At 42.0% G+C, this 21,948-nt stretch overlaps 1 protein-coding gene across 2 annotated transcripts in view; it reads left to right on the forward strand.

The window, feature by feature from the left end:
• The window catches only part of LDLRAD4 (low density lipoprotein receptor class A domain containing 4), a 239,821-nt gene that overhangs the window by 49,305 nt on the left and 168,568 nt on the right, over window positions 1-21,948 (forward strand). For both annotated transcript variants that reach the window (XM_050891090.1, XM_050891091.1), the window contains exon 2: window positions 9,916-10,374. In XM_050891090.1, coding sequence (XP_050747047.1) covers window positions 10,335-10,374 — 40 coding nt within the window. In that variant the 5' untranslated portion in view covers window positions 9,916-10,334. The remainder of the gene's footprint in view (window positions 1-9,915; window positions 10,375-21,948) is intronic.

Below are 21,948 nucleotides of genomic sequence, written 5' to 3' on the forward strand. Positions count from 1 at the left end.
TTGATAAAAATACCAATTTTTGAGTTGTTTGGTCAAAAACGCCGGAGTATTTTTTGCCCCCAGTTATTAAAGAAGGTGCTGTCAGTGTTGCATTGCTAACACGCTTCTTCAGTTACATGCAGTTACATGTCTCAGTTGCATCCAGGCACTGTATATGAGCATAGCAAGAATGGTTTTAAAATATGACAAGGGTATATTAAAATATATCTGTTATTAAAAAAAGTTGGTAGAAAATACATAGGGCACTAGATTAAAAAACCACAAACATGGTGTTCTTGGTGAGTTGTTTGGTTTTCTGATCGGGATTAGAAATGCTTCCCGAATTACAGCTGAAGTGAGGGAGTTGACATTCTGTTCTTATATCGGTGCTAAACAAGAACTTCTCAACTAGGGGAATTTCACAGATTTAACTGATAATAGCATTACTTCCCATGCCTTTATGCAGTTTGTTTATGTAAAAAGCTGTCCTTCAAGGACAAGAAAAAATAGCCTCTTTGCTTTTGTATGTTGAGTAATGAGGGATTTGAGAGAATGACCTGTGTAGTTCTCTGGAAAATGAGATTTAGCTGATCACCTCAGGATACTGCTTCCCAGCTGTGCTCTCCCCTTGAGTTTTGTGAGTTTTGTGAGTTGTTTTCCAACAGATTTTTTTAAAGAAGGCCAGGCTTAAAGAAGAGTATGTATTGTTGGTATTGCCTGGAAATGAAGAATCACTGGCCTCTTACTTAGTTAAAAGAGTTTCTTTGGTGTGATTTTACAATGCTAAAAGAGTTGTTTTGGATTTGCAGAATGATATACTCACTTGTGAACAACATCAAATTAATCAAAACTCTGCTTTAGCTTTTTCTCTCTATTTGACCAGTAAAGCCTCTGTTCCCTAAGCATTTTATAGCTCCTTAATCCACATGTAGAAGTTATAGCCACTTTAGTGACGGGATGGGAAGCCTAGAGAGATCAGGTAACATGCCCAAAACTACGACGTCCGATCTCCCAAGTCCAAGAAAAATATGAGAAATGCTAAACTGCTATTTTGTTCCTTTTCTCATTTCCAGGTTGAAAGTTGGAGTAAAGTTGTATTGTTAGTTGTAACTAAGAATTGCTGTGGCAATTAGTTATGCCCCATTGACTGTGGGGCTTAGAAGTACACACATTTAAATGCTGAAGGAGCGCTTTCTTCAGTGTTGTCTAGATTATTTAGTAATAAAGCAGAGTTCATTTTCCTTGGCCTGGCATGGGCAAAACCGCCATGGATTCAGGTGAGACTTTTGCTTGGATATGGCTTCTGATACAGGCTCCGTATTAATCTAGTTGTTATCTAATGTCATTCAGAGGATAAAATTCAAGTAGATGCTCTGGAAAGCAGAGCATCTGGAGACCATGTTAAGGCAACGGTTTGGGTCTCTGGATTGTTGCATTGAGTTCAGAGCTCAGTCATAGTATAATGATGGAGATACAATTTAAACTTGCTGGTTTTGTTAGATACTGGGCAAAACAGAGACCTAGTCTTAACAGAGGCAAATAGGAGTTTAAAACTGTTGCTTTGTGTAGATTGTTGTAGTTTAGCGTGAAAATCAAAACTGGTAGAATATGGATCAGCAAACCTCAGGATTTTTCAGTCATCTAAAATCAGGTGCAGTTCTATAGGAGAAGTTTTAGGTATTTGTTATAATAAGGGTCCTTTCTGGATACAGTCATACATCTTTTTAAGTTTTCTATGATACTGGAAGTAAAATGGATTTGTGCAGTACATGATCTGTATAGGCAGTCTGAAATAGTTGCAGACCTTCTTTAGGTTAGAAGAGGCATACAGACGTGACTGACTTCTTGCACCAACTGCAGCTATACTGCGGAACGCCAGTGTCTCCTGTGCTGCTCACAGTAGTGCTGGGAAGACCCTGCAGCTCATGTGCCCGGTGTTGTCTACGGTTTCTTTAAACTGGGTTTTGCTTGTCTGGATAATGTTCCATTTGCATTTCTTTGTGCAGCACACAGATGATGTAGGCTCCTGAGACACTGTAAATAAACCAGATGAATTCTTGTGGCATGGCTTGATTCGCAGGAAACTAGAACTAGCTTTGTATAGTAATGTGTGTAAAATACTAGTAGGCCTTTCTCCTACATTCCTTACCCTCCTGAACGGCTGCTGCTCACAGCAGATGGGCTTTCATAGCACTGACTGATACAGCCTTCCAGGAAGTTATGAAATTCTTATTAGTGCTTCTTCAATTAATATGGTGGCAGTTTATGCTAATTCAATTGTATAGTTCATATTTTGTTCCTTAGCAGAAGAGGTTTTTCTTTGGTCATGGCCTGAGTGCATAGGATGCTATATCCTTCTTGAGAGTGGCTGAGCACCCTCGCTTCCCAGTGGCGTAGATAGCAAACCCAAGTGGTGTGAAGACAGTAGTTTTATTCTCCAAGACAGTAGTTTTATTCTCCAACAGCTTCCGTGCCCCTTGAGTGTCTCTTCAGCACCAGTTCATTTTTCATTACAGTTAGCACAGGTTCACTGTTCTCTCCTGCATTTTGCATTTGCCAAAATGAGCCTCGTGTTGTGCTTTTTCATTCATACCAAGTGTTTTGACAGAAGTTGGAATAACGTTGGATAACTCCTATTAATCTCTGAATTTTCAGACTCCGATATATGTTTACTTCCATAGTCCCCAATACTGTTCAGTGGGAGGACTGCGCCATTCTGTGTCCATATGCTGCTTAAGGTTGTCACATGGGAGATACTGTCTTCTGCATTTTCTTTCCAGAACAGTCAGAGTGCAGATGTTTCTGCCTTCAGAAAGGAAGCGCAGCTTGGCTAGACCCACACAGTCTGCTTTTTATTAGCGAAGTAGGTATGTGTGTCTGTATCTTCATTGTGTATGTTAGGATTTTTGGCTGCTCTAACCAGTTCAGTGAGAGAGGTTGGTTTCGGCTGCGCACCCTTTCCCTGGTGGGTGCGATGCCCTCACCCAAAAGGTGCTGTCGGTGGAGAGAGGAAGGGTGCCACTGGATCTCCTAGGGATGATGGTGATGGTTGACATAACTGTCATTTGCTGCAGGAAAGGAGCACTGCCCATTTGCTTCTCTTACGCAGGGTCTGTCAGTGGAGATGACAAATGACCATGTGCTCCTGTTATACCTAAAAACCTAGGTAAAGATAAAGAACTTGGGAAGCTTGTGTTGGCTGGCGAAAAACTAGGAAATGTGTGATGCGAAAATGGAGAGCTTGTAAACAACATACAGTGCTTGTGTCTGCGTGGTGGGTTCTCAAAACGAGGTGAAAGGAAGCCAGAAGAAACATTTTGTTGAAGCAGCAACAAGTTGTTGTGGGAGAGGAGAGAAACGTGTCTCTCATCTCGTGCTCGGCTCCACGTTGATAGTAGTCTTAACAGCAGATTGGCAGTGGCCATGTTGTGTTCTCCTAAGGTGTTTCCTTCTTGCTCATGCATCCTGTATGGCACAGTGGAGTTAAACCCGTAACTTCCCTATCCTACTGCTGCTTATCAGGGTGGTCAGGTTCTGCAGCTATGACTCACAACCACGGTTTTTCCAGTGGTGTACAGGGATGCTAAATGCCCTTTGGAGTGTAGCTGGATGTTGAATACTCAAAGTCTAGAGATACGCAGAATCCTCTGGTTTCTGGCAACTGCTCTTTTCTCATACAAGTCACGGGAACACCAGTCAGAAACTTGTGATCTTTTCTCCAGTCTGCTCAATGTGATTTTTGCTTTTACCAGCCTTCTGCAAATTCAAATACTGCTCCTGTGTTGCTTTGGAAAATGATTGAGACTGGATTCTGCTCTTACTACCTTTTTGTTATTTTGGCAAATAAAATTCAGAGCTCAGGTTTTTCTCTGACTGGTCAGGTTCATAGAGCAGCATGATTAATGATTTCTCTTGACAACTTCTGGTAATTATAGTTTTATTAAGGTCCAAAAATAAAGAATGCAATCTTCTCATTTGCCCTGCATAACACAGCTTGTACAATTTCTCCCAATAATTATCTCATCCAGAATCCAATAGCTTGTCACAGAGATCTCAGTAAACTTTTCCACTGGGGTTTTACTGCATTCTGTCAGCACAACTATGGTAGAATGTATGGCTCTTTAGTTTGTTTGTAGAGATAGAAAATAGAGGACCCAAATTCATTATTTCACTTAACAAGATTAATGGAAGGAAATGTGGCATGCTCCTTTGTGTTATCAGTTATTTATAGGATTTCTTCAAGTTAAATACTCCTTGCTACCTGATTACCATAGGCAAGTTGCTTCAACATGAAGCTACTAAACAAACCAATTTTTATATCATTGCTTCAGTTTGTTGCTTCGCTCCAAAAAGAAATAAACAGGAGAAGAAATGTCTGTACCAAAACATTCATCCTTTTTCTTTTAAACTGGGCCTTGTGGTTTTTGCAGTGTGTGCTGGCATTGGCGTTGGGGATATATTTTGCTTTCTAGAACATTTTCTTAACAGGCTAGAAAAAATGATGCTCAGTTTTGGCCATATGCCCTCTTCTCAAGACCTGTTTCCTGCTTCAGCTAATGCAGAAAGACCACACCTCGCTTTGGTTGTCCTCCGTTTGCACCAATTCAGGGAGTGCTGTAACAAAAAGGAAGTAACAAGAAGCTTGGACGCAATTCCTAAACAAGCCAAAGAGCATCTGAAAGTATCTGTAGGAATATAAATATGTATAACATAACTTAACATACAAACTCATTTTGTATGTCACTGAAATGCACCAAGAAAGTGAAATACAACAGCTGTTTAAGAAGTCACAACTGACCTGTACAAATATTGAAGACAGAAGGTGAAAACAAATGATGTATATGTGTGTGTGAGAAAGATGCAATTAGATAAACATATTTTAAACATCTGGTTTTCAGTTTGATTTGTGTATGGTCTCCTGTAAAGTCGCCTTGAGTTTTTTTAAGCGGTCTTTGAGTTATGGAGTATAGTGTTTCCCAAGAACCAGGATTCACTTAGCACTGGTGCAACGGTATCTTGGAAGGAAGACAAATTATAGATAGAAGTAAATAAAATAAATGAGGATCACACAGTAAAACGCAGGCCTTGCCATCTAAAAAAGAGTATGTATAACTGGTAGATATTAATATATCTAGTTTAGAAGTCTCTATGAGAAGCAAAACCAAAGCCTGGAAAACTTGGTGAATCCAAAAGGGGATGGAAAGGTGAGCTATATGTGTGCACATATGCTTCATTTTAAATTGCTTTAGCAAACTTTAAAAGATATTTTTACATACACCATTTTATAAAAACAAAATGTTGGAAGTGTTTTTCCAGCCAGAAACTTCTTAAATATATGTCCAAGTCTATGCTGCCTTAACCTATAAGAAGTATAGGCCTTACTTCAGCAAAGCGTTTAAGCAAGTTCAGTACTTGTCCTGGCTTCAGTCAGATTACTTTTTTCCTTGAATTTGGAGACAAGCTGAAATCTCCCATTGAGCTGGAGTCATGCTGCCGGCTCAGCCAGCCTTGCTTCTGTCCTGCTTTTAGCCACGGAGCGGGTCGGTGCTGGCGGCGGCCGAGCTCCCGCTGGGGGTCTGCCCCTGTTTGGCACCTGCCTTCTACAGGGACCACAGCGAGAGCAGGGCAGGGTAGCTCAGCCTCTCTCCCCTTTTACGCTTCTTTCACCTGAAAGCTAAAAATTCAAGCAGGGAGTTCTCCCTTGATTAAGTTAAATTAAACCACAGCTCACAAGCTGTTCAGTAACTTTCTCAAGAATGTAAACGTGTGGGCTTACTCTACAGATACTCCTGTTACAAAATTTGTTAAACACCTTAGTGAAACGCCATCCTTTAGGATGTCTTGTGCCAAGGGCTATCACAGGAAACGCTTCCCATGGCTGTAGCCCTTCTGACAACACATCCAGTGAGTTCTTAATGCCTGTGTGGGAACCAACAGCACGTGGCCAGAGAAACAGACTGTATATAGTGAAAGGAAATGGAAAAAAAACAAACAAAAACCCCAAGCTGCAGCATTTACATGTCAGCCAGTGCTTTTGAGTTTTTCAAGACATTACAGAGATATCAGTCTTGGAAAAAGCAGTATTTCACTACTTCTTTCAGTGCAAGTTCCTCCAGGCTCGGTCCTGACTAATGATTGCACAATACTTCATAAAATGTAGATATTATTGCAGGATTTCATGACACTCATTGGCTGCTTTTCTCTCAGATCCTTTTTACAGTGTCGCTTTAATACTGCATCTTCAAATCTTTAGAAGAGGAGTAGCAGGTTGACTAGCTAAAGATTCCATGAGAACATGTAACTCACATAAGGTGTTAAATAGTCAAAATATTTTCTGTTTGCAATTTGTGTGAGGTTCAGATGGTGGTATCTTTCCCAGGACCAAATCTGAGAAAAGTGGAGAGGATGAAAACAAATGGATTTGATTTCCCTCTAGGTATTCAATCACGTAAGTGCATAGTAGCCAAAAATCTTTATAGCACAGTTACATATTTATAAAACACAATGTTTTGCTTTGATTTGCTTCTGAGACTCGTATAACACTGCAGTGGATGAATGAAAGCAGAAGTGGAAGCAGAGTTCCTGTTGCAATTGGAAAGGAGGTAACAGATGGAGCAAAGAGAAAATCTCCAGTCTTTCTAGTCTACATTTTCTCTTTGCCATCTGATCAGTATAATGGGACGTGTTCCCACCGGGGTCTCTGCAGGTTGTGAAAAATCTAATAGTTACATCAAAGATCATACCTTATTGTAGTTCTGTCAGTATTGTTTACTTTCCACTCTCTTTTTCAGATACGTATTTTCACTTTTTGGTTGTTTAAGCAGGTTGGTTTAACATTTCTGCACCACACTGGTATAAAACAATAAACTCAGAGCTTCACTGGAGTTGGCTGAGCCACACCGAAACGTGTCAGCAGAGGTCCCGACCCATTCTGGGCATGCAAACATGCCAGTCTGTTAGGAAACAAACACAAACCTCCTCTCTTTAAACATCAGTTCAGCTTTAATGGAAAATTTCTGGATAATGTACAGTAAAATAGAAAGGTCGTAGCTCTGCATGCTGTTAAAAATGGAATTTGCCGTTTTCCTGATTTGCTGTGGTATCGACTGGGCTGCTTTGTCATCTTCACCTGGATGCATTCGAAATCTGAGACACCTGAAATTGTTGTGCAAATGTGACTGATGAAAGGTCTGCCTGTTGAAAATACTCATTAAATAGCCTGCTTCGCCATAAGCGTGAAGCATTTTATAAGTAGTGAACTTGGTTTTGAGTTGTGAAGAGGCCCAGCAAGCGCTGAGCACTGCACAGGCTTGCCCCAGCAGCCTGCTCCGTTTCCTTACTCACGTCCTGCCAGCCACCTCTGAGTTCACTATCGGCCAAGGGAGAAGAGTGCTTTTGCAGCGATAGAAAATGCTCACTTAGGGCAATCAAGAGATATCAGTATCTTCTTTCACTTGTGTCCTTAAGGGAGGACTTAAACCTGATGTAGTACACTACCTTTTAAATTTTAAGGTCTGAATGAACTCTGTAAGTGTTTCAGCATCCGGTAATGTTGTTAAAATTACATTTTTCTATCTGAAGAAGCAGTGGTTGGTGAAAGTGCCTGCATCGTAGAGTTTCTTCAGCACTGTTGGGTTCTTAACTAGTTTAGCAGAAATGTTGAAGATGTGGAAAATAATTCTTCTTTTAATAAAAAGTTAATTTTCAAGAAAGTAAAAGTATTTTATTCTTTTAAGAATCAGAAGTTTATTATATCTAATACAAAGATGTAACAATAAGAGCATTTCCCTGGATGCTAAGGTATTAGTGCACATCTCTTGAGCACCTCTAAGATGGGGAGAGAAATTAAAATGCTGAAAATAGAAGGCATCAAATTTGTGGATTTATAAACCAAAATCAAAAGTTATAAGGCTGAAAATGTGAATGCAAATATGGATGGGCTCTTATAAATATAGAAGAAACTCAGGCATCTAGAGAAAAAGCTTGGGAAATGAGTGCAGCATCCATCTGTAGTCATTATAGAATAGTTAGCACAATGTTAAGAGCCAAAAGAAATACGTGCTGCAGTGTATGTGTGTTATACTTGCTCAGTTGTGTGTATTTTAGAATAAAATAACCCCATATGAAATGGTTATTAGTTGTATAGAGCACTTCAAAGGGCTAAAAAACCATCTTCAGGAGCTGACATTCAGGAATAATAGCATTTTAAACACTATTCTAAATTTTTTTATGCAGTTTTTTCTGATAGAAGATACTACATGTAAAGGTGTTGGTTTAGTGCGTTTTTTTCCTTAATTTCTACTTTGTCCGCTATGAAGTTGAGATGTTTGGGTAAGAAATGGGGAAAACATCTTAAATCTGTTCTGTAACCTTATTTGGTTTGAATGCAAATTACTAGATTTGAATACAAGTAACTAATCAGTCAGTCCTGTGCTGTGTTTTGAGACAAAAACCTGTGTTCTTCAGGAACACTGGCTTAACAAAATTGGGGGAAAAAAGCAGCAACATCATTAAGGTAGAAAATTCGTCTTTGTTAGCAGCTAGCTTTCATTCAGTGTGTTCCGATGAAAACAGCATTCATCAGGTGTCAGGCTCACTTGGTTGCAGTGACACACCTGAGAAGAGATCCTTTTTGTTCCCCAAGAAAGGGCCCTAATGAAGCCCTCAAGGGCCGGCTGGCTGTGCACTTGGCGGTGCCTGCAGAGCAGAAGGTGCCCCAAGGAGCATGAGAATCTTCTCTGCAGCTTTGGACCATCTGGGATATTCAGCCTTACGCTTCAGGATATAAGTTAGTCTCTAGATCTTACAGGTCAGGGTAAAGGGTGAAGTGGGGCTGGGGAGCGGGTGGCGGGTTATTCACACCTGCCTGCTGAGCCTGGTCTTGCACTGTTCTCCGAAGCAGCAGGTGCTGGGACTGACAGTGACACTGGCACCCTCTGATATGGGCTGCTCCAGACGATGGACCTTGGGTCCAATCCAGTACTGGAAGCCCTGGCTAGACTCATTAGCTAAAATCCATTAGTAGATCATAAGATCATCACAGACATAGTTTCAACCTGCCCGTGCCACTGAGTTGGGAGACAGCGAGCAAAGCATTATTACGTGAAGGAACAGGATGGCTGGGGAGTGAGTGGGTTCTCCTCCAAGTCCTCTTTTCTTTCTTCCTCGTTTTCTAAAATATCTTTTCTCTAAACATGTACCTGTCTGCTGTTCACCTTCACCCCATAAAAGTAAACATATCCTGGTTTTTAAAAGCTGAATGTGCAACAGCTCTAGTTTTCAGTGAGCTGCAGATATCCATGCTATGCAGAAGTAGTAGTATCAAAAACTTAACCACCTTTCTCTTGTATAGCCTGTGGGTGTTTTTAACCTTACCGAATGTCTGAAGACATCCGAATTGCGTCATCTGTGTTACAATTGAGATTTTAAATAGATAATTGACAGCAAGACATACAAAGGTTTTTAAACTCAGAAGACTGTTAGAATGGCATATATAGTGTCGGCAGACAGCACTCTCTTTTCCTGTTCCAGAAAAGAAGAGAAGCAGCTATATGAAATGCTAATAATCTCACTGTGGTTTTGAATAGACTAGACTTGAGAGCCTTGAGTATTTTTCCTTTTTCCTTTTAACTGCAATTTCGTTATTGTATTGCTGTCCCCATCTCTGCTAAATATGGCTTTTGAAATGTAAATCATATCATGTTCTCAGAGATGCATATGACACCCTCAGCACTGTTCCTCTTTGCACTTCAAAGAGCTGTGTGGTCACACTTTGCATCTCAGCAAAATCACAATATTTGCCTTCTGAAGATCTCCTTTAATGTGTACAATCAATCCCTGATAATGTGTTTTGGGTTTTTGTTCCCTGGAGTCTGTTAATTTTAGTGTTGCTACAGGTCATCAGGAAACATAATCTCTTCTTTTTTAATTTCTCAGTGAGCGTGCCTGAGGGGAGAACACCACAAGAGAGGAGAGACAATTGAACATCGCCATTGGCCGAGACCTGAAAAAATGGTGCTGGATGAACAGAGGATTAGAACTTAATTATAAAAGGGAAATAAAGTCTTGGCGGGTGATTTGCTTCATTTCCACATTCATCATGGCCCAAATCCTCTGGCTGGCTGGTTGATGCGACTGTCCAACGCTTCCTGTTTAGGTTCGGTGCAGATATCCTCTGCCTACAGATCGAAAGACCTGCGATCAGGTGGGAACTGGATGGTGCCAAATATGGGAATGGAAAGAGAAATGGACTCTGATGAGCTAAGATGGAAGTGACTTGACAGCGCCAAGCTCAGCAATTGTCTCTAGTAAGGACAGGTTAAGACGGGAATCTCAAGCTTCGCTGGGAGAGCAGTATGCAGGAAGCTGGTTTTCAGGCCACAAATGCTTTCACAGGTAAGGACTTCTGTTCTAGTTCAGCTCGTCATTTTGGGACAGTTTACTGGAGTTTAGAAAATAAATTGAATAGGTCCTGGCTGTCATGAGCACCCTGTAGTACTTTCAGTTTAAATAGTATTTTAAAACAGTTCACTTGAGGAACAGTTCAACACTTGTATTAACAGTAACAGAGTTATCCGTATTTCAGGCCCTCTGAAGCGGATGGCCACAAGCCTTAGGGAAGGTGTATCTCAGCTTTCCTCGTTAAAGTACTCATTAACAGCTTAACAATGAGTGGCCTCCTGGGTCAGTATAAAATATAGTCTGTTAAGTTGCTCTTGCGTTCAACACGGGAGTTTGGCAAAGGTGCAGGATGGACACGGTTCGTATCAGGAGGCATCTCAGAAACATGTCAGCGTTGAGCTTTACCTCATCAGCCAGAGCACATCTCTGGGCAGAACTTGCCAGGTACCTTGTCCTTGTACTCCCTCCCGCCCTGCACCATTGATGTGCTGTGATGCTTGAACTGGCAAAACCAGAGGGTTTAAACGGTAACTGCTTCACCTGAGTCCAATGTATTTCTCTGTAGATATGCTGAAAATAATGTAGTGAGAAAGAGGATGCCAAGGTGGTGTGTCTCTGAGGAAAGCTCCCTCTAGTGTAAAGTCCGCTGGAGTTCATTCAGTGCTTTCCCTGTCTGGACTGGTTTGTGATTTGAGAAGTGGGAGAAAGAAACCAGGATCAGAAGATCCTGCTGCTTTGTTCCCACATCTGCTGGCCAGCTGAGACCCTGTGAGAAATGGGTAGAAAATCAACCGGATATTCCTCTTGCTTTAGTAGGTCTAGGTAATGGATTAGTACCACAGTGAAAGTTAGTGATGTGCAAGACATTTATTTTTCCAATTTAAAATTTTTGCCTTTAGAAGATGTTTACTGGATTGTGGGTTGTATGTATGGGAAGATCATTTTCTTTCTTGAGCTGCTTTACTCTGGGCTGCTTGCTATTCTAGGAGCTCTTCCCAGGAAGGAACAGCAAAACTGTTCCATTTCCCTGTGAGCAGGCTCCTACTTTGTGCTCTCCCAAAGCAGATCCACCCTCAGAGGCTGGTCCCACCCTTCTGACTGCAGTGGAGTGGCAGCCCTGTGTCCGGCTGTCCGCACCAGCGCATCCATTTGGAGTGGTAGTGCAGTTCTGAACTGTCTCTGTTGCCTCGTGTTGCTTTAATTTACAGCATGGTTTCCCTGCATGTCAGGGAGACGTGTCTTGAAGGAGAGGAAACGGGAAGCTTTTCTCCGCGTGTGCTCCAGCGCTGATGGGAGATGTGAAGTCTGGGACCACCACAGAGCCCTCCTGCCTCTGCCTGGCCGGCAGCACACTCCTACAGCTCCCCACTGCTGTTCTTGTCCTGTTTGTGCATTTTCCTCCTCGCTGCTCTCTGCCAGCCCTCAGCTCATTCCTAGGAGTTTTTGCCACTCCTTTGCTCTCCACCAAAATTCCTACTGTGTGGATATCTGTTCCTCACCTGCCCTGCCTTCTGCGGCTCTCTCCTTTGCTGAAAACTTTATTACTTTTAGCACCTGTGCAATATTATGTTATTTTCTTTCCAGCTTTACACTCTTCTGCCACAGCATCTGCTATCCCTTAGCTCCCAGAAGGTAGGGGTTGTTGGCACTGTGATCAGGGTGCTTGGGCAGCGGGGTGTCAGAAAGCTGGTAACCTCATGACTGCTGCTGGGTGGAAGAGACCTGGCAAATAGTGCTGCATAAAATTCAGGGAGATGAAACTGGGGTCCCTGGAGGCCCAGGACAACAGTCATGTTGTGGTGACAACCCAGCAGATTCAGACCTATTCTGGAGACTTTAACAGTGTGAAGCTTGCTTGGTCTCTTGTAAGGAATTCTTAGATTCTTTTGGAGTTGCCCTCAGGTAAAGATGTTAATAAACATTTTTAAATCTTGGTAGCTGTACTAAAGAATTACTAAACATTGAGTTAAGTTGCACCATACGTTCAGGAGACTTGTAAAGGAAACAGGCAGGAGACTTGTAAAGGAAACAGGTTGAAATATCATTGCTTTATATGAGGGGAAGACAAGGGCTTCTGTTTCTTCCAACTTGTATCAAATTGATATCCATATTTGCTTTTTGGAGATCTTTCTTGTTCCTTGTTAGATTGTCATACTGCATTCAGCAGTGAACAGTGGGTAGGTATGTATTTCTTAGAGAAATTCATTGGACTGTGTTATGCTAATTAAGAGTTGCAATAAAAGTGTCATGGCAGGTGCATATGGTTGCTCCTCTGGTCCTTGCTATACTGCTCCTTTTGTTTTATTGGAATGCCATTTTAGCTGTAGGAGAAAACAGTAGCTGCTAGCAGCAGAGAGGGCATGACCACATGCAGAGGGGAGCTAATTTGTACAGAAAAGGCTTTGATATCTGAAACCTGTGCAGTGTCAACACTGAATCTAGCCATGCTAAGTGATTGCAGCTATTGCAACAATCAGAGTAATCATTTCAATTTACAACTGAACAGAGTGCTGGCAAAAGAAGCCTGGGAGGATGATTCCTCTGTGTAGCCACCTTCGGAGCATTTCATAAACCTCCTTTCCGCCTTGCTAATCGCTGTGACCTGGAAAGGCTTACAGTTAAGGCTAGGAGATACTTTGATCCTGTCTGTACGCTCATTTTACTGGCATAGATGCCAAAGCTGCCCTTTTTGCAGATGGCTCTTGTTCCAAGAGATGGGCTCATCCAATCACTTTATCATCTATTACCAAACAATAGCTTATGGTTAGAGCTTTTTCACTTTACTGGCTAAATACTAATTTCAGTAGATCATGCAAGTATAATGGGTTCAGGATTACCGAATGTAGAAAAGGCAATGGAAGGGAAGTGCTCCTAGGCTTGATTAGGAAAGAGACGGCTGAGCCTATGATGGTGAAAGGCGATTTGAGTGATAGCAATCATGAAAGAGCGAGCTTATCATTCTTCAGATGACTAGAAGAGAGAACTTGAGAGTAAAAGCAATAGTATGCAAGAAAGTAGATGGCATTCAGCTCATAGAACTGATAGTTAACATTTCTTGGGAAACAAACCTGAGAAATTCAGGAAGGCTGGCAATTTCTAAAGGAACTAACTTTTTCTTTTCCAGTCACAATAAAGAATATTAAAAGCACAAATAAAAGGTGTCCCAATAAAAAAGTGTAAGAAGAGACAAAATTGCATGATCTGAAAATTGAGGACTCATACAGAAAGTGGAAACGAGATACATTACTAGAGATGAGTGTAAGACAACATTAGAAGAATGCAAGGGCCAAATCAGGTAGGCCAAGGCACAAACCAAAGTACAACTAATAACGGACACAATAACAAGGAAACATGCTGTGTTCTCAGTAATAATAAGAGGAAGACTGAGTTTCTGGACTACTAGTTGAGAGGGAATGCCAAAACTCATGATCTGATGGTGCAGAGAGGACCAAGTAGTTCATGACATTTTTTGCATCATTCTTTGCCAAAAAGGGTGACCTGTAATCAGGTGGCAAGAAAAGGACTGCTACCTTGAGAAAGGTAAGAATTCCAACTAGAGCAGGAACAGAACTGATTATAAACTAATGAGATAGGATAATAGGTATTTTAGAACAAGCTGGAGCTTATTAAATTCTCTCTGCAACATAGGGTGAAATAGCTGAAGCAATGTCTCAGCAATTAGTGGTTACACTGGAGAACATTTGGAGGACAGTCTAGGTTCAAAAAAGCTATGAAAGAGCAAACACTGCACCTACATGTAAACTTTCTGGGGTCCTTCTTCTTCCCCTTTGGAGTAGATAGCTTATCTTAAATTCTGGAGGAAGAAAGTTTGAATCAAATTATCAACTGATTTTTTTAATAAATAGCCTGTGGACAATAATATATGAATTTGCATGTTTTTTTCCAGATGGTACCTTCTCAGTGGAGCCTAATTTCCCTGTAAGTAGGGAAATAGTAGATCTTGATTTTTGGAAGGCTTTTCAGCCTTTCATAAACAAGGTGGCAATATGTGCTACAAGGTGGGTACACAGTTGGCTGGAAAGCTGTTCTCGGAATAATTACTAGTGATTCATAGTCAAACTAGAAGGATATGTCAAGTGGGATTCTGCCCTGGATTGCCTGAAAATATTCAATATTTTAATTAATGACTTAGATGATAGAATCTGCATGCACAATTTCCAGATGACACCAGCCAGGGAGAGGATGTAAACCGTCTGAGCACAGGATTAGAATTCAAAATTAATGTGGTATATTGGAGAACTGATCTAAAATAAATATGATGCTGTTCATCAAGAACAAGTTCTAAATTGTGGTTGGGCAGGAACAATCAGCTTTGCAAATCAAAATGTAGAATAACTGGTGAGGCAACAGGTCTGCAGAAAACAGATGGGCAGTTGCAAGAGTTCAGAAAATGGCTATGAATCAACAATACTATGCCATAAATGTTATGCTAGAATATATGGACAGGAGTCTGCATCTAGGACATGCAAAATAATTTTTCCACTCTACTTAGCATCTGTGTGGCTAGTGTACTGTTTCTGCTCTGAGCAGTGCTCTTCAGGCTGGCTGGAAGCATCCAGAGAAGAGCAAAAGGAAAGGCCAGAGGTCTAGACAACATGACCCTTGAGAACTGAAAAAACAGTCTTTTTCAGACTAGAGCAGTAATTCTCAAACTTTCTGAAAATGTGTTTCCTAGGTTCCCACAAAGCAGTGGGCATTTGTGCCAGGGCATGCGTCTGATGCACTGAGCTACATGGCAAGATGTGGCCATGATACAGCGGTGCTTTGGTGTGATGGTCAGAAGGACCACCTCGCTTGCACACTTCTTAGCTGCCATGAAGCACTACACCTCCTACCTTGGCCATTCTCACTGCTGCGCCAGTGCTTAGGGTAACAATGGTGGGGATCCTGGACAGCCAAGGTCCGTTTTTTAAATTAGCTACTTTCTTCACCAGTGTGTGTTTTGAGTGCTGGTTTAGGAGAACAGTGTGATTCTGAAAGCAGCTCCCCGTCATAGGGGAGTGTGTGGCACAGGGACATCCAGGATGATCAAAGGATAAGGGGAACACTATGGAATGGATTAGGAATCAGTGTATGAAGCCTCCTGACCTTGCAAGGTCAGCTTAGGTCCATCAGGATTTTATTAGCTCCGTCTCAGCACAAGCTCTGTCAGACCTGGGCTGATTCCGAGGCATTCCTGCCCTGTGACCCTCAGCACTGCTAGAGGGATTATTAGCTCTGCCACTATGGAAACCAGAATAAATAGTAAGAGGTTGCTCTGTGCAGCGGGCCCCTGCCCTTTGGTCTAGCACTGACTTTTCCTGTCACCTTCTGATCCCATTCTGTCATAGCTTCATATCTTCTCCCTCACACCTTTCCCTGTGGAAGTGATGGCACCTTCAAATCTTTCCATAATCCCTTGCAGCCTTAGGTCTCAAGGTCATTGTTGCTGGAGGTTGACCTTGGGCCATATCCAGAGAGGCCAAGTTACTCCCAAGGAGCAACTCCTCAGCTTGGCTGATACTCCCCCAGGCCCTGCTTTAGCAGAGAAACTGACCTCATCTGTTAGGAGATCCTCATGCTCATAGGACCGCAGCTTGGTGGAGCTTCTCCAGTCCCCCCATCTCTGCCCTGTATCCCCCTGGCACTGAGGACTTCTGTTGCATTTCTTGTCCTGTGTTTCATGCTTTCCCAACCTCTCGCCACCTCTTCCCCCATCAATGCCCAAATTCCCTCTCTCTGTACTGAGGCTCCTCCATCCCTCCCTGTTTGTACATCTGGTCTCACTTCTCTTCCAGATTTCCTACCCGTCTGGTAATCTTCCTGCTTTTCACTGCTTTCCTTCACCTTCTCTTGTTTCCAGACTTCTTCCACTTCCAGACCAACTCACTGCGACTTAGTTCCAGGTTTGTCTAAAAGCCCTCTTTTCTAGACTCAAGCCTTCCTCTCCTCCTCTGCCCCTCCTCTGTGGTGGGTACCTTTCCCCACCTCACATCTCTGCCACAATGACTTCTGCTGGTTTGTGTGGGACCTTTCTTTGCAGGAAGGTGATCTGAGAGCCTGCTGCTCAGTTTGGCTCCTCTCCCCGCATCTTGTTTTGCTTAACTGCTGGCATTTTGGGTGGAGATGTCTCTGGCATGGGGGTGGTAGTTCCAGAATAGGGAGGCTCCTTGAAGGGATTACATGGGAGACCAGATAAATTGCTCCAGCAGATTGCATATGACCCAGTTGGCCATTATTCGTTTAGAGAATGGAAGAGTGAGGGAAGATGTGATAACCATTTAAAAGTATATGGAAATTTCATGTAAAGAGGAAGGTAATAGAAACTGTTTTCCAGTTCTGCTGGGGATAGAGCACGAAGTAACAGACAAGCTTACTGTGGTGGAGAGATTGAGGTTAGACATTAGGAAAATCTTTCTAATGGTAAGGATTGTTAAGAACTGCAGCCGATTGCCTAGGGAGGTTGCAAAGTCTCCGTCACTGAAGGTTTTTAAGAGCAAGTTAGACAAATATCTGTCAGGAATGCTTTATGTATAGTTGATCTTGCCCTGGGGCAGGGGAATGGACTTCATGAGAGCACTTCCAGCCTTACTTTTCTGTGATTCTATTATTGCTGGTTCCCTGGATAATAAATGTACATTTTTAAAGTTAGTAACCCACCTGCACTACTCTGTCTTCTCAGTGTTTAAGTAGATTCTGTTGAGCTCTTAGAATAATTGATAAAGGATAGATGAAGAGTCTTAGGTGTTTAAAGTCTTAACTCTCTTTTTGCTGGAGTATTGCTCCATTGCATTCCTTCTAGCCCGGCGTTCTTTAAACATCTTATTTTTGGGGGGTGTGACATATGTTGCTATGTCTGTGCAACTTGTATAGAAATATTTTAATGTTACAGAAATACTGCATCCATTTTTCTGTTTCACAGTATGCAAGTATTTTAAGAAAAGCTTTTACCACTCTTAGATAGTAAGCATATTTAAAAGGTAATTGTTAAGAGTAATCAAAAATAGGGCAAAGCCAAAGCAACCGCCCTTTGAGGTTATTTTCTTTATTATGAATAAAACTGTGTGCGGTTTACTTAGCATCAAATATGTAACTGGTGTATCTGCTGCTGAAGGTAGCCTTCTTCCTCAGAATTATAATTGAGGTTCAATGTAAAACAGCAAAACAGGTTTGAAATGTCTTCTAATAAGTATATAATGTAATTAATATTAAAAGCAGTTGAAAACTTATTTATATATTAACACAGGTCTCCCACATTGCTGCTGTCATTATTTGCATGATTTCAATTACAGAGAAACATTTCATTTAAAAAATAGAACTTGAATATGTAGCAGAGCATTCTCATCCCCCTCTGTTCCAGTTTTGTTTTCATCTGCCTCTTGAAGCTGGTCTAGCCTTCCTAAAATCTCTGCAATTTTCTTATTTTTATGACTTTCTTATTTTATGACTTTTCAAGGTTACTATGTCACTCACAGACAACTCTTACTGTCTCTTAGTTCTTGGAAGAAACAGATTGCTTTTTGCAATGCCCCTTACTCAGCACACAGATAGTAACAGATCGTATTCCATTGTATTCCCTTAGATATTTATTTAGCGTGTGCAATTTTTGGAGTACAGATAGTATTCTCAGCAAAAATACATGGAAGAAGATATAACCTTAGTCTCTAAGAGTTTGCTATCTAAATATGTTACATTCAGTACCATTCAGCAAAACTGTTTTAAGTATAGTAATGCATAGCTTGGAAGTCTCCTCTTCAGGGTTAAATGCTTTAATAGAATTACAGGAGAGTGAGAAGCTGTGAAAATCAATTCGCGAGCGCTGGTGCCATGTGAGAGTGATAGCTTTTGGTCACAACGTAGTTCTTCTGTTGTCCTTAAGATCAGTGATTAGAACAGCAATGCTTTCTGTTTTAGGTCGCTCTTCAAATCTGGGAGGTCGGCTTTCAAGTTTTGATCCCAAACTTTGTGTAGGTGAAACATTGTGTTTTCTTCTTTCTTTCCTTTCACCTCAAGAAAACAGATAGCTCTCTTCAAATGTCTGGTTGAAGGACTGTTTAATCTCTAACTGGACAGGTACTGCCTTTGCTAATTGAACTGTGGCAGTCCTTATGCAAATAGAGGGGCATTTCGCACAGGCCAAGGATTTCATGTTTTAAGTGCTTCTCCTTTCAAATTTTTATGTAACTGGGGTGGAAGACCTCCTTGCCTATTTGCTTGTTTCAGTGAAGTACTACATCTTTTTCCACTTGCTAAGGGGAAGAATGGGAGAATTTGGGTGGCAGTTACTTCTGGAAGGTGGCCTTGCTGCTTGAAGCCACCTGGGGCTCAGTGAACGTGGAGGCAGAGAAAGGCAGGAAAGAAGCCAAGTGGTGTTGGTGCCCTGTGAAACACCTTGAGAGACACTGGACTCGGAAAGGGATCCTCCACAGACCTGGAATTGCAGGCTACTGCATTATATAACGCCATTCATATCAAGCTCCATCCTAAAATTATTACTCTGATCTGGAAGGTAAATTTTCATTAATATTTGAGTTAATTTAAATGGAATTTAAAGTCCTTTAATTTTCAGTCTAGGTGTAGTCTTGGCTATATGTGCATGGTCCACTTGTTGTTATGACAGTCCAGAGCCCAAATGAAAGGCTGTGGATTGTTCAGGCCAGGGCGAAACAAGGTTCAAATTTAGAGAAACATCATGGCCGATGCTATTATTAAAATTATTTTATGAAGTAGTGTATTGCTGGAAATGGCGAACTTCTTCCCAAAGTTATGGGAGAGAATGCTCCAGCATGTTCAGGGAGGATGTTGAGCTTGGATCCTCACCTTTGATAACCATTTTTAGCAGATGATATTCAGCTGTAGCATTACCATTTGCAAAGCTGATGGTTCTTTGGAAATGCCCATCTGCCATCTCTCATTTCTTAATAGTACATGTCATGGTGCCTTCGCATGGTACTACTTAATCAGCCAAATGGCCAATTCCGCACTGAATATGACAATAAATTTAGCTGTAAATATGGTACATTTCAGTGTCTAATCATAATAAGAAGACAAACTTTTTGAATGGACAAAATGAATGCATAGTCCCTCAAGTAAAACCCAGAAAATAAAAAAGGGTGAAAATTGTTAAAATGGCAGTGTATGTTTTCTATTAATTCTTTCTAATTAACTAGGTAGGGTTTTTTTGGTTTGGTTTTTTTTGTTTTGTTTGGGGTTTGGTTTTTTTTTTTAATTAAGAGAAGAGATGGGATATGACATTCAGGCTATGCCCGTGGCTGGCTGAGGGTATTCTCACTGCTGAAAAGGCCTTTTGCACGCTGACGGTAACGCTCCCGCGGGTGGTGCTCCAGACAGAAAACAAGCCTTCGGCTGCCGTTGTTGAAGGTGGCCAGAAATCCCGCGTAGGAGCACGCACTTCTTTCTAACAAACCGATCAGATGCGTGTCACCGCGCACGCCATAACCCGTGTGGGAGGAAGAGGAGGAGGAGGGCGAGGAGGGCGGGCGGCCCCGCCCCCGCCCCCGGCAGCGGCCCGGCGCCGTCCTGCAGGGGGAGCCCCGCGGGGCCAGGCGGGAGGCGGGAGGCGGGAGCGGTGCTGCCGCCTCGGCTCGGAGCACCAGCGTGAGGCAGGCTGGAAATGAGTTTCGTTACACCCTTAAAAGCGCTAAGAGAGGAAGCATAAAACCCAAATCAATGCAAAGCTACTGAAGCACTTGACGGCGCCCTTTTGGAAGCTGAGGAGGTACAGTGGCCGAGTGGAAACATGAGCGATATTAGCCAAAACCTAATTTTAGTCATGTAAAAACGATGCAGGATGTTCCCATGCCCTCAGCTCCAGGTGGTGGTGTTTTGAGTGAATAGCGTGAGGTGAAGTTTTGGTCTAACGTTTTGCTGCTTGGGGTTTCTGTAATGTCAAGCAGGTCGCTTGATTTGATATTCTATCAAATTTCTTTTACCGTAAAATAAATAGTATGAATTAATGTTATGTTTCTTTGTTGTATGCTCTAGCAATGCCTTTACAAATCAGTACTTGCAGTTTGGGTAAACAGAGAAGGGAAAATATTTGACATCGGAGGATAAATGTTGTGGTGAAAAAGCCTAAAAGTTATTGAGAAGGTAATACCACGTATTCAGAGTTACATTTACTTCTCTGATATTTACACCCTTTCACTTTTTAGGAAAAGAGACCAGGATGCATAGGGATTTCTTTACTTGTCAGTCCTTTTTTTTTGTTGCTGTTTGGTTTGGGTTTTGTTCAGAGCAAAGCTTCTTATGGGCAGACACAGTCCTTCCTCTGAGCCTTACTATGAATGTGCGTGTTCCAGTGGCTGTATCAGCTACATCTCCCATCCTGGGGCTTGTCTTTCCTCACAGAAGCACTTCATTATGGAGCAACATGAATCCACCCAAGCACGCACCCCATGCTGCGCCTCTCCCAGGTTTTCTCCCCGGGGGCTGCCCAACCGCTGCTCCAAACCCTTTCAGAGGGATACTCCCACCGTCTTTAATTTTTACTCAGCCCTCAGCAACAGTGAATAAGCAAAATGTTCGGTTTCTAGTAGGATCATTACTTGCTAATCGGGTGTAGCCTTCAAGCCCTGCCACCCTCTTACAAACACCCAAAGATACTCTTTTCCCTGGAAGAGAGCATGACACAATATTCTGATATACCTGTAATAACACTGCTGCTTTCTGAGATCCATCTTTTCCAAAGCTGTGCTCGTGTAGGGTTGGGAAGCTGCTGATTTCTGAACAGAGGAGGCTTCGGGCAGGTGGGCTTTGACAGTATCTGGAGCCCAGAAACTTGGTTTTTGATATCAAAACAAGATTCCTCTATATCATATTCGAGTCCTTGCCTGTAGTCACCCCACTATAATTTGACTATAAAACTTAACCAGTAGTTTGGGCAGCTGAATCCCTAAGCTTTCTTTGAAAACCATCAAGATGTGTTTCCCAGGGGTTTAAGCGGATGTATCTGTGTGCGGGTGGCAAGCGGGGCACTCTCCCTGCTCTTCACAACCATGGGTCCGTTTCCACGCTCTCTCATGCCAGGATTAACAATCTGTTAACAGCGAAGACGACATTGGGCAGTATGTCTTTCATACATTGTGGGTTTTGGTTTTATTTCTTAAAATTTTCTGTCCTATTGTGGGCTCTTTGTGTCCTTAGCTTTCTTGCTTTCTTCACTAGAAAGTCACTCCCTTGTGTTTTAAGGGCAAGAATAGAGGAAGCTTTGTTGGAGGAGTGAGAAGTTAACAGTAAGGATTTTTCATGATGAAAACACCCAAAAAGAATCCTACTCTACAGCCAGCATCTAAGCAGCATCTTCAATCCATGCCTCTGAGGATAAGCTTGTTTCTGTTGTTTGTGGGTAAAATGGCTTCATTCAATGCCATTTGATTGCTGACAATGCTGCGTGCCTATGTGTTGTAGGTGTACATATGCTGAGGCGGTGGGAGGAGGACCCAGGACAAGGTACTGGCTTCAGAAAAGCCTGGAAGACTTGCTTGGATATGAATTGTTCAAGAATTGTCTGTTTATCCTGGAGGCTTAGACTATACAAACCAGTAA

Source organism: Gymnogyps californianus, chromosome 2 (assembly GCF_018139145.2).
Source record: "Gymnogyps californianus isolate 813 chromosome 2, ASM1813914v2, whole genome shotgun sequence".
Lineage (NCBI taxonomy): Eukaryota > Metazoa > Chordata > Aves > Accipitriformes > Cathartidae > Gymnogyps > Gymnogyps californianus.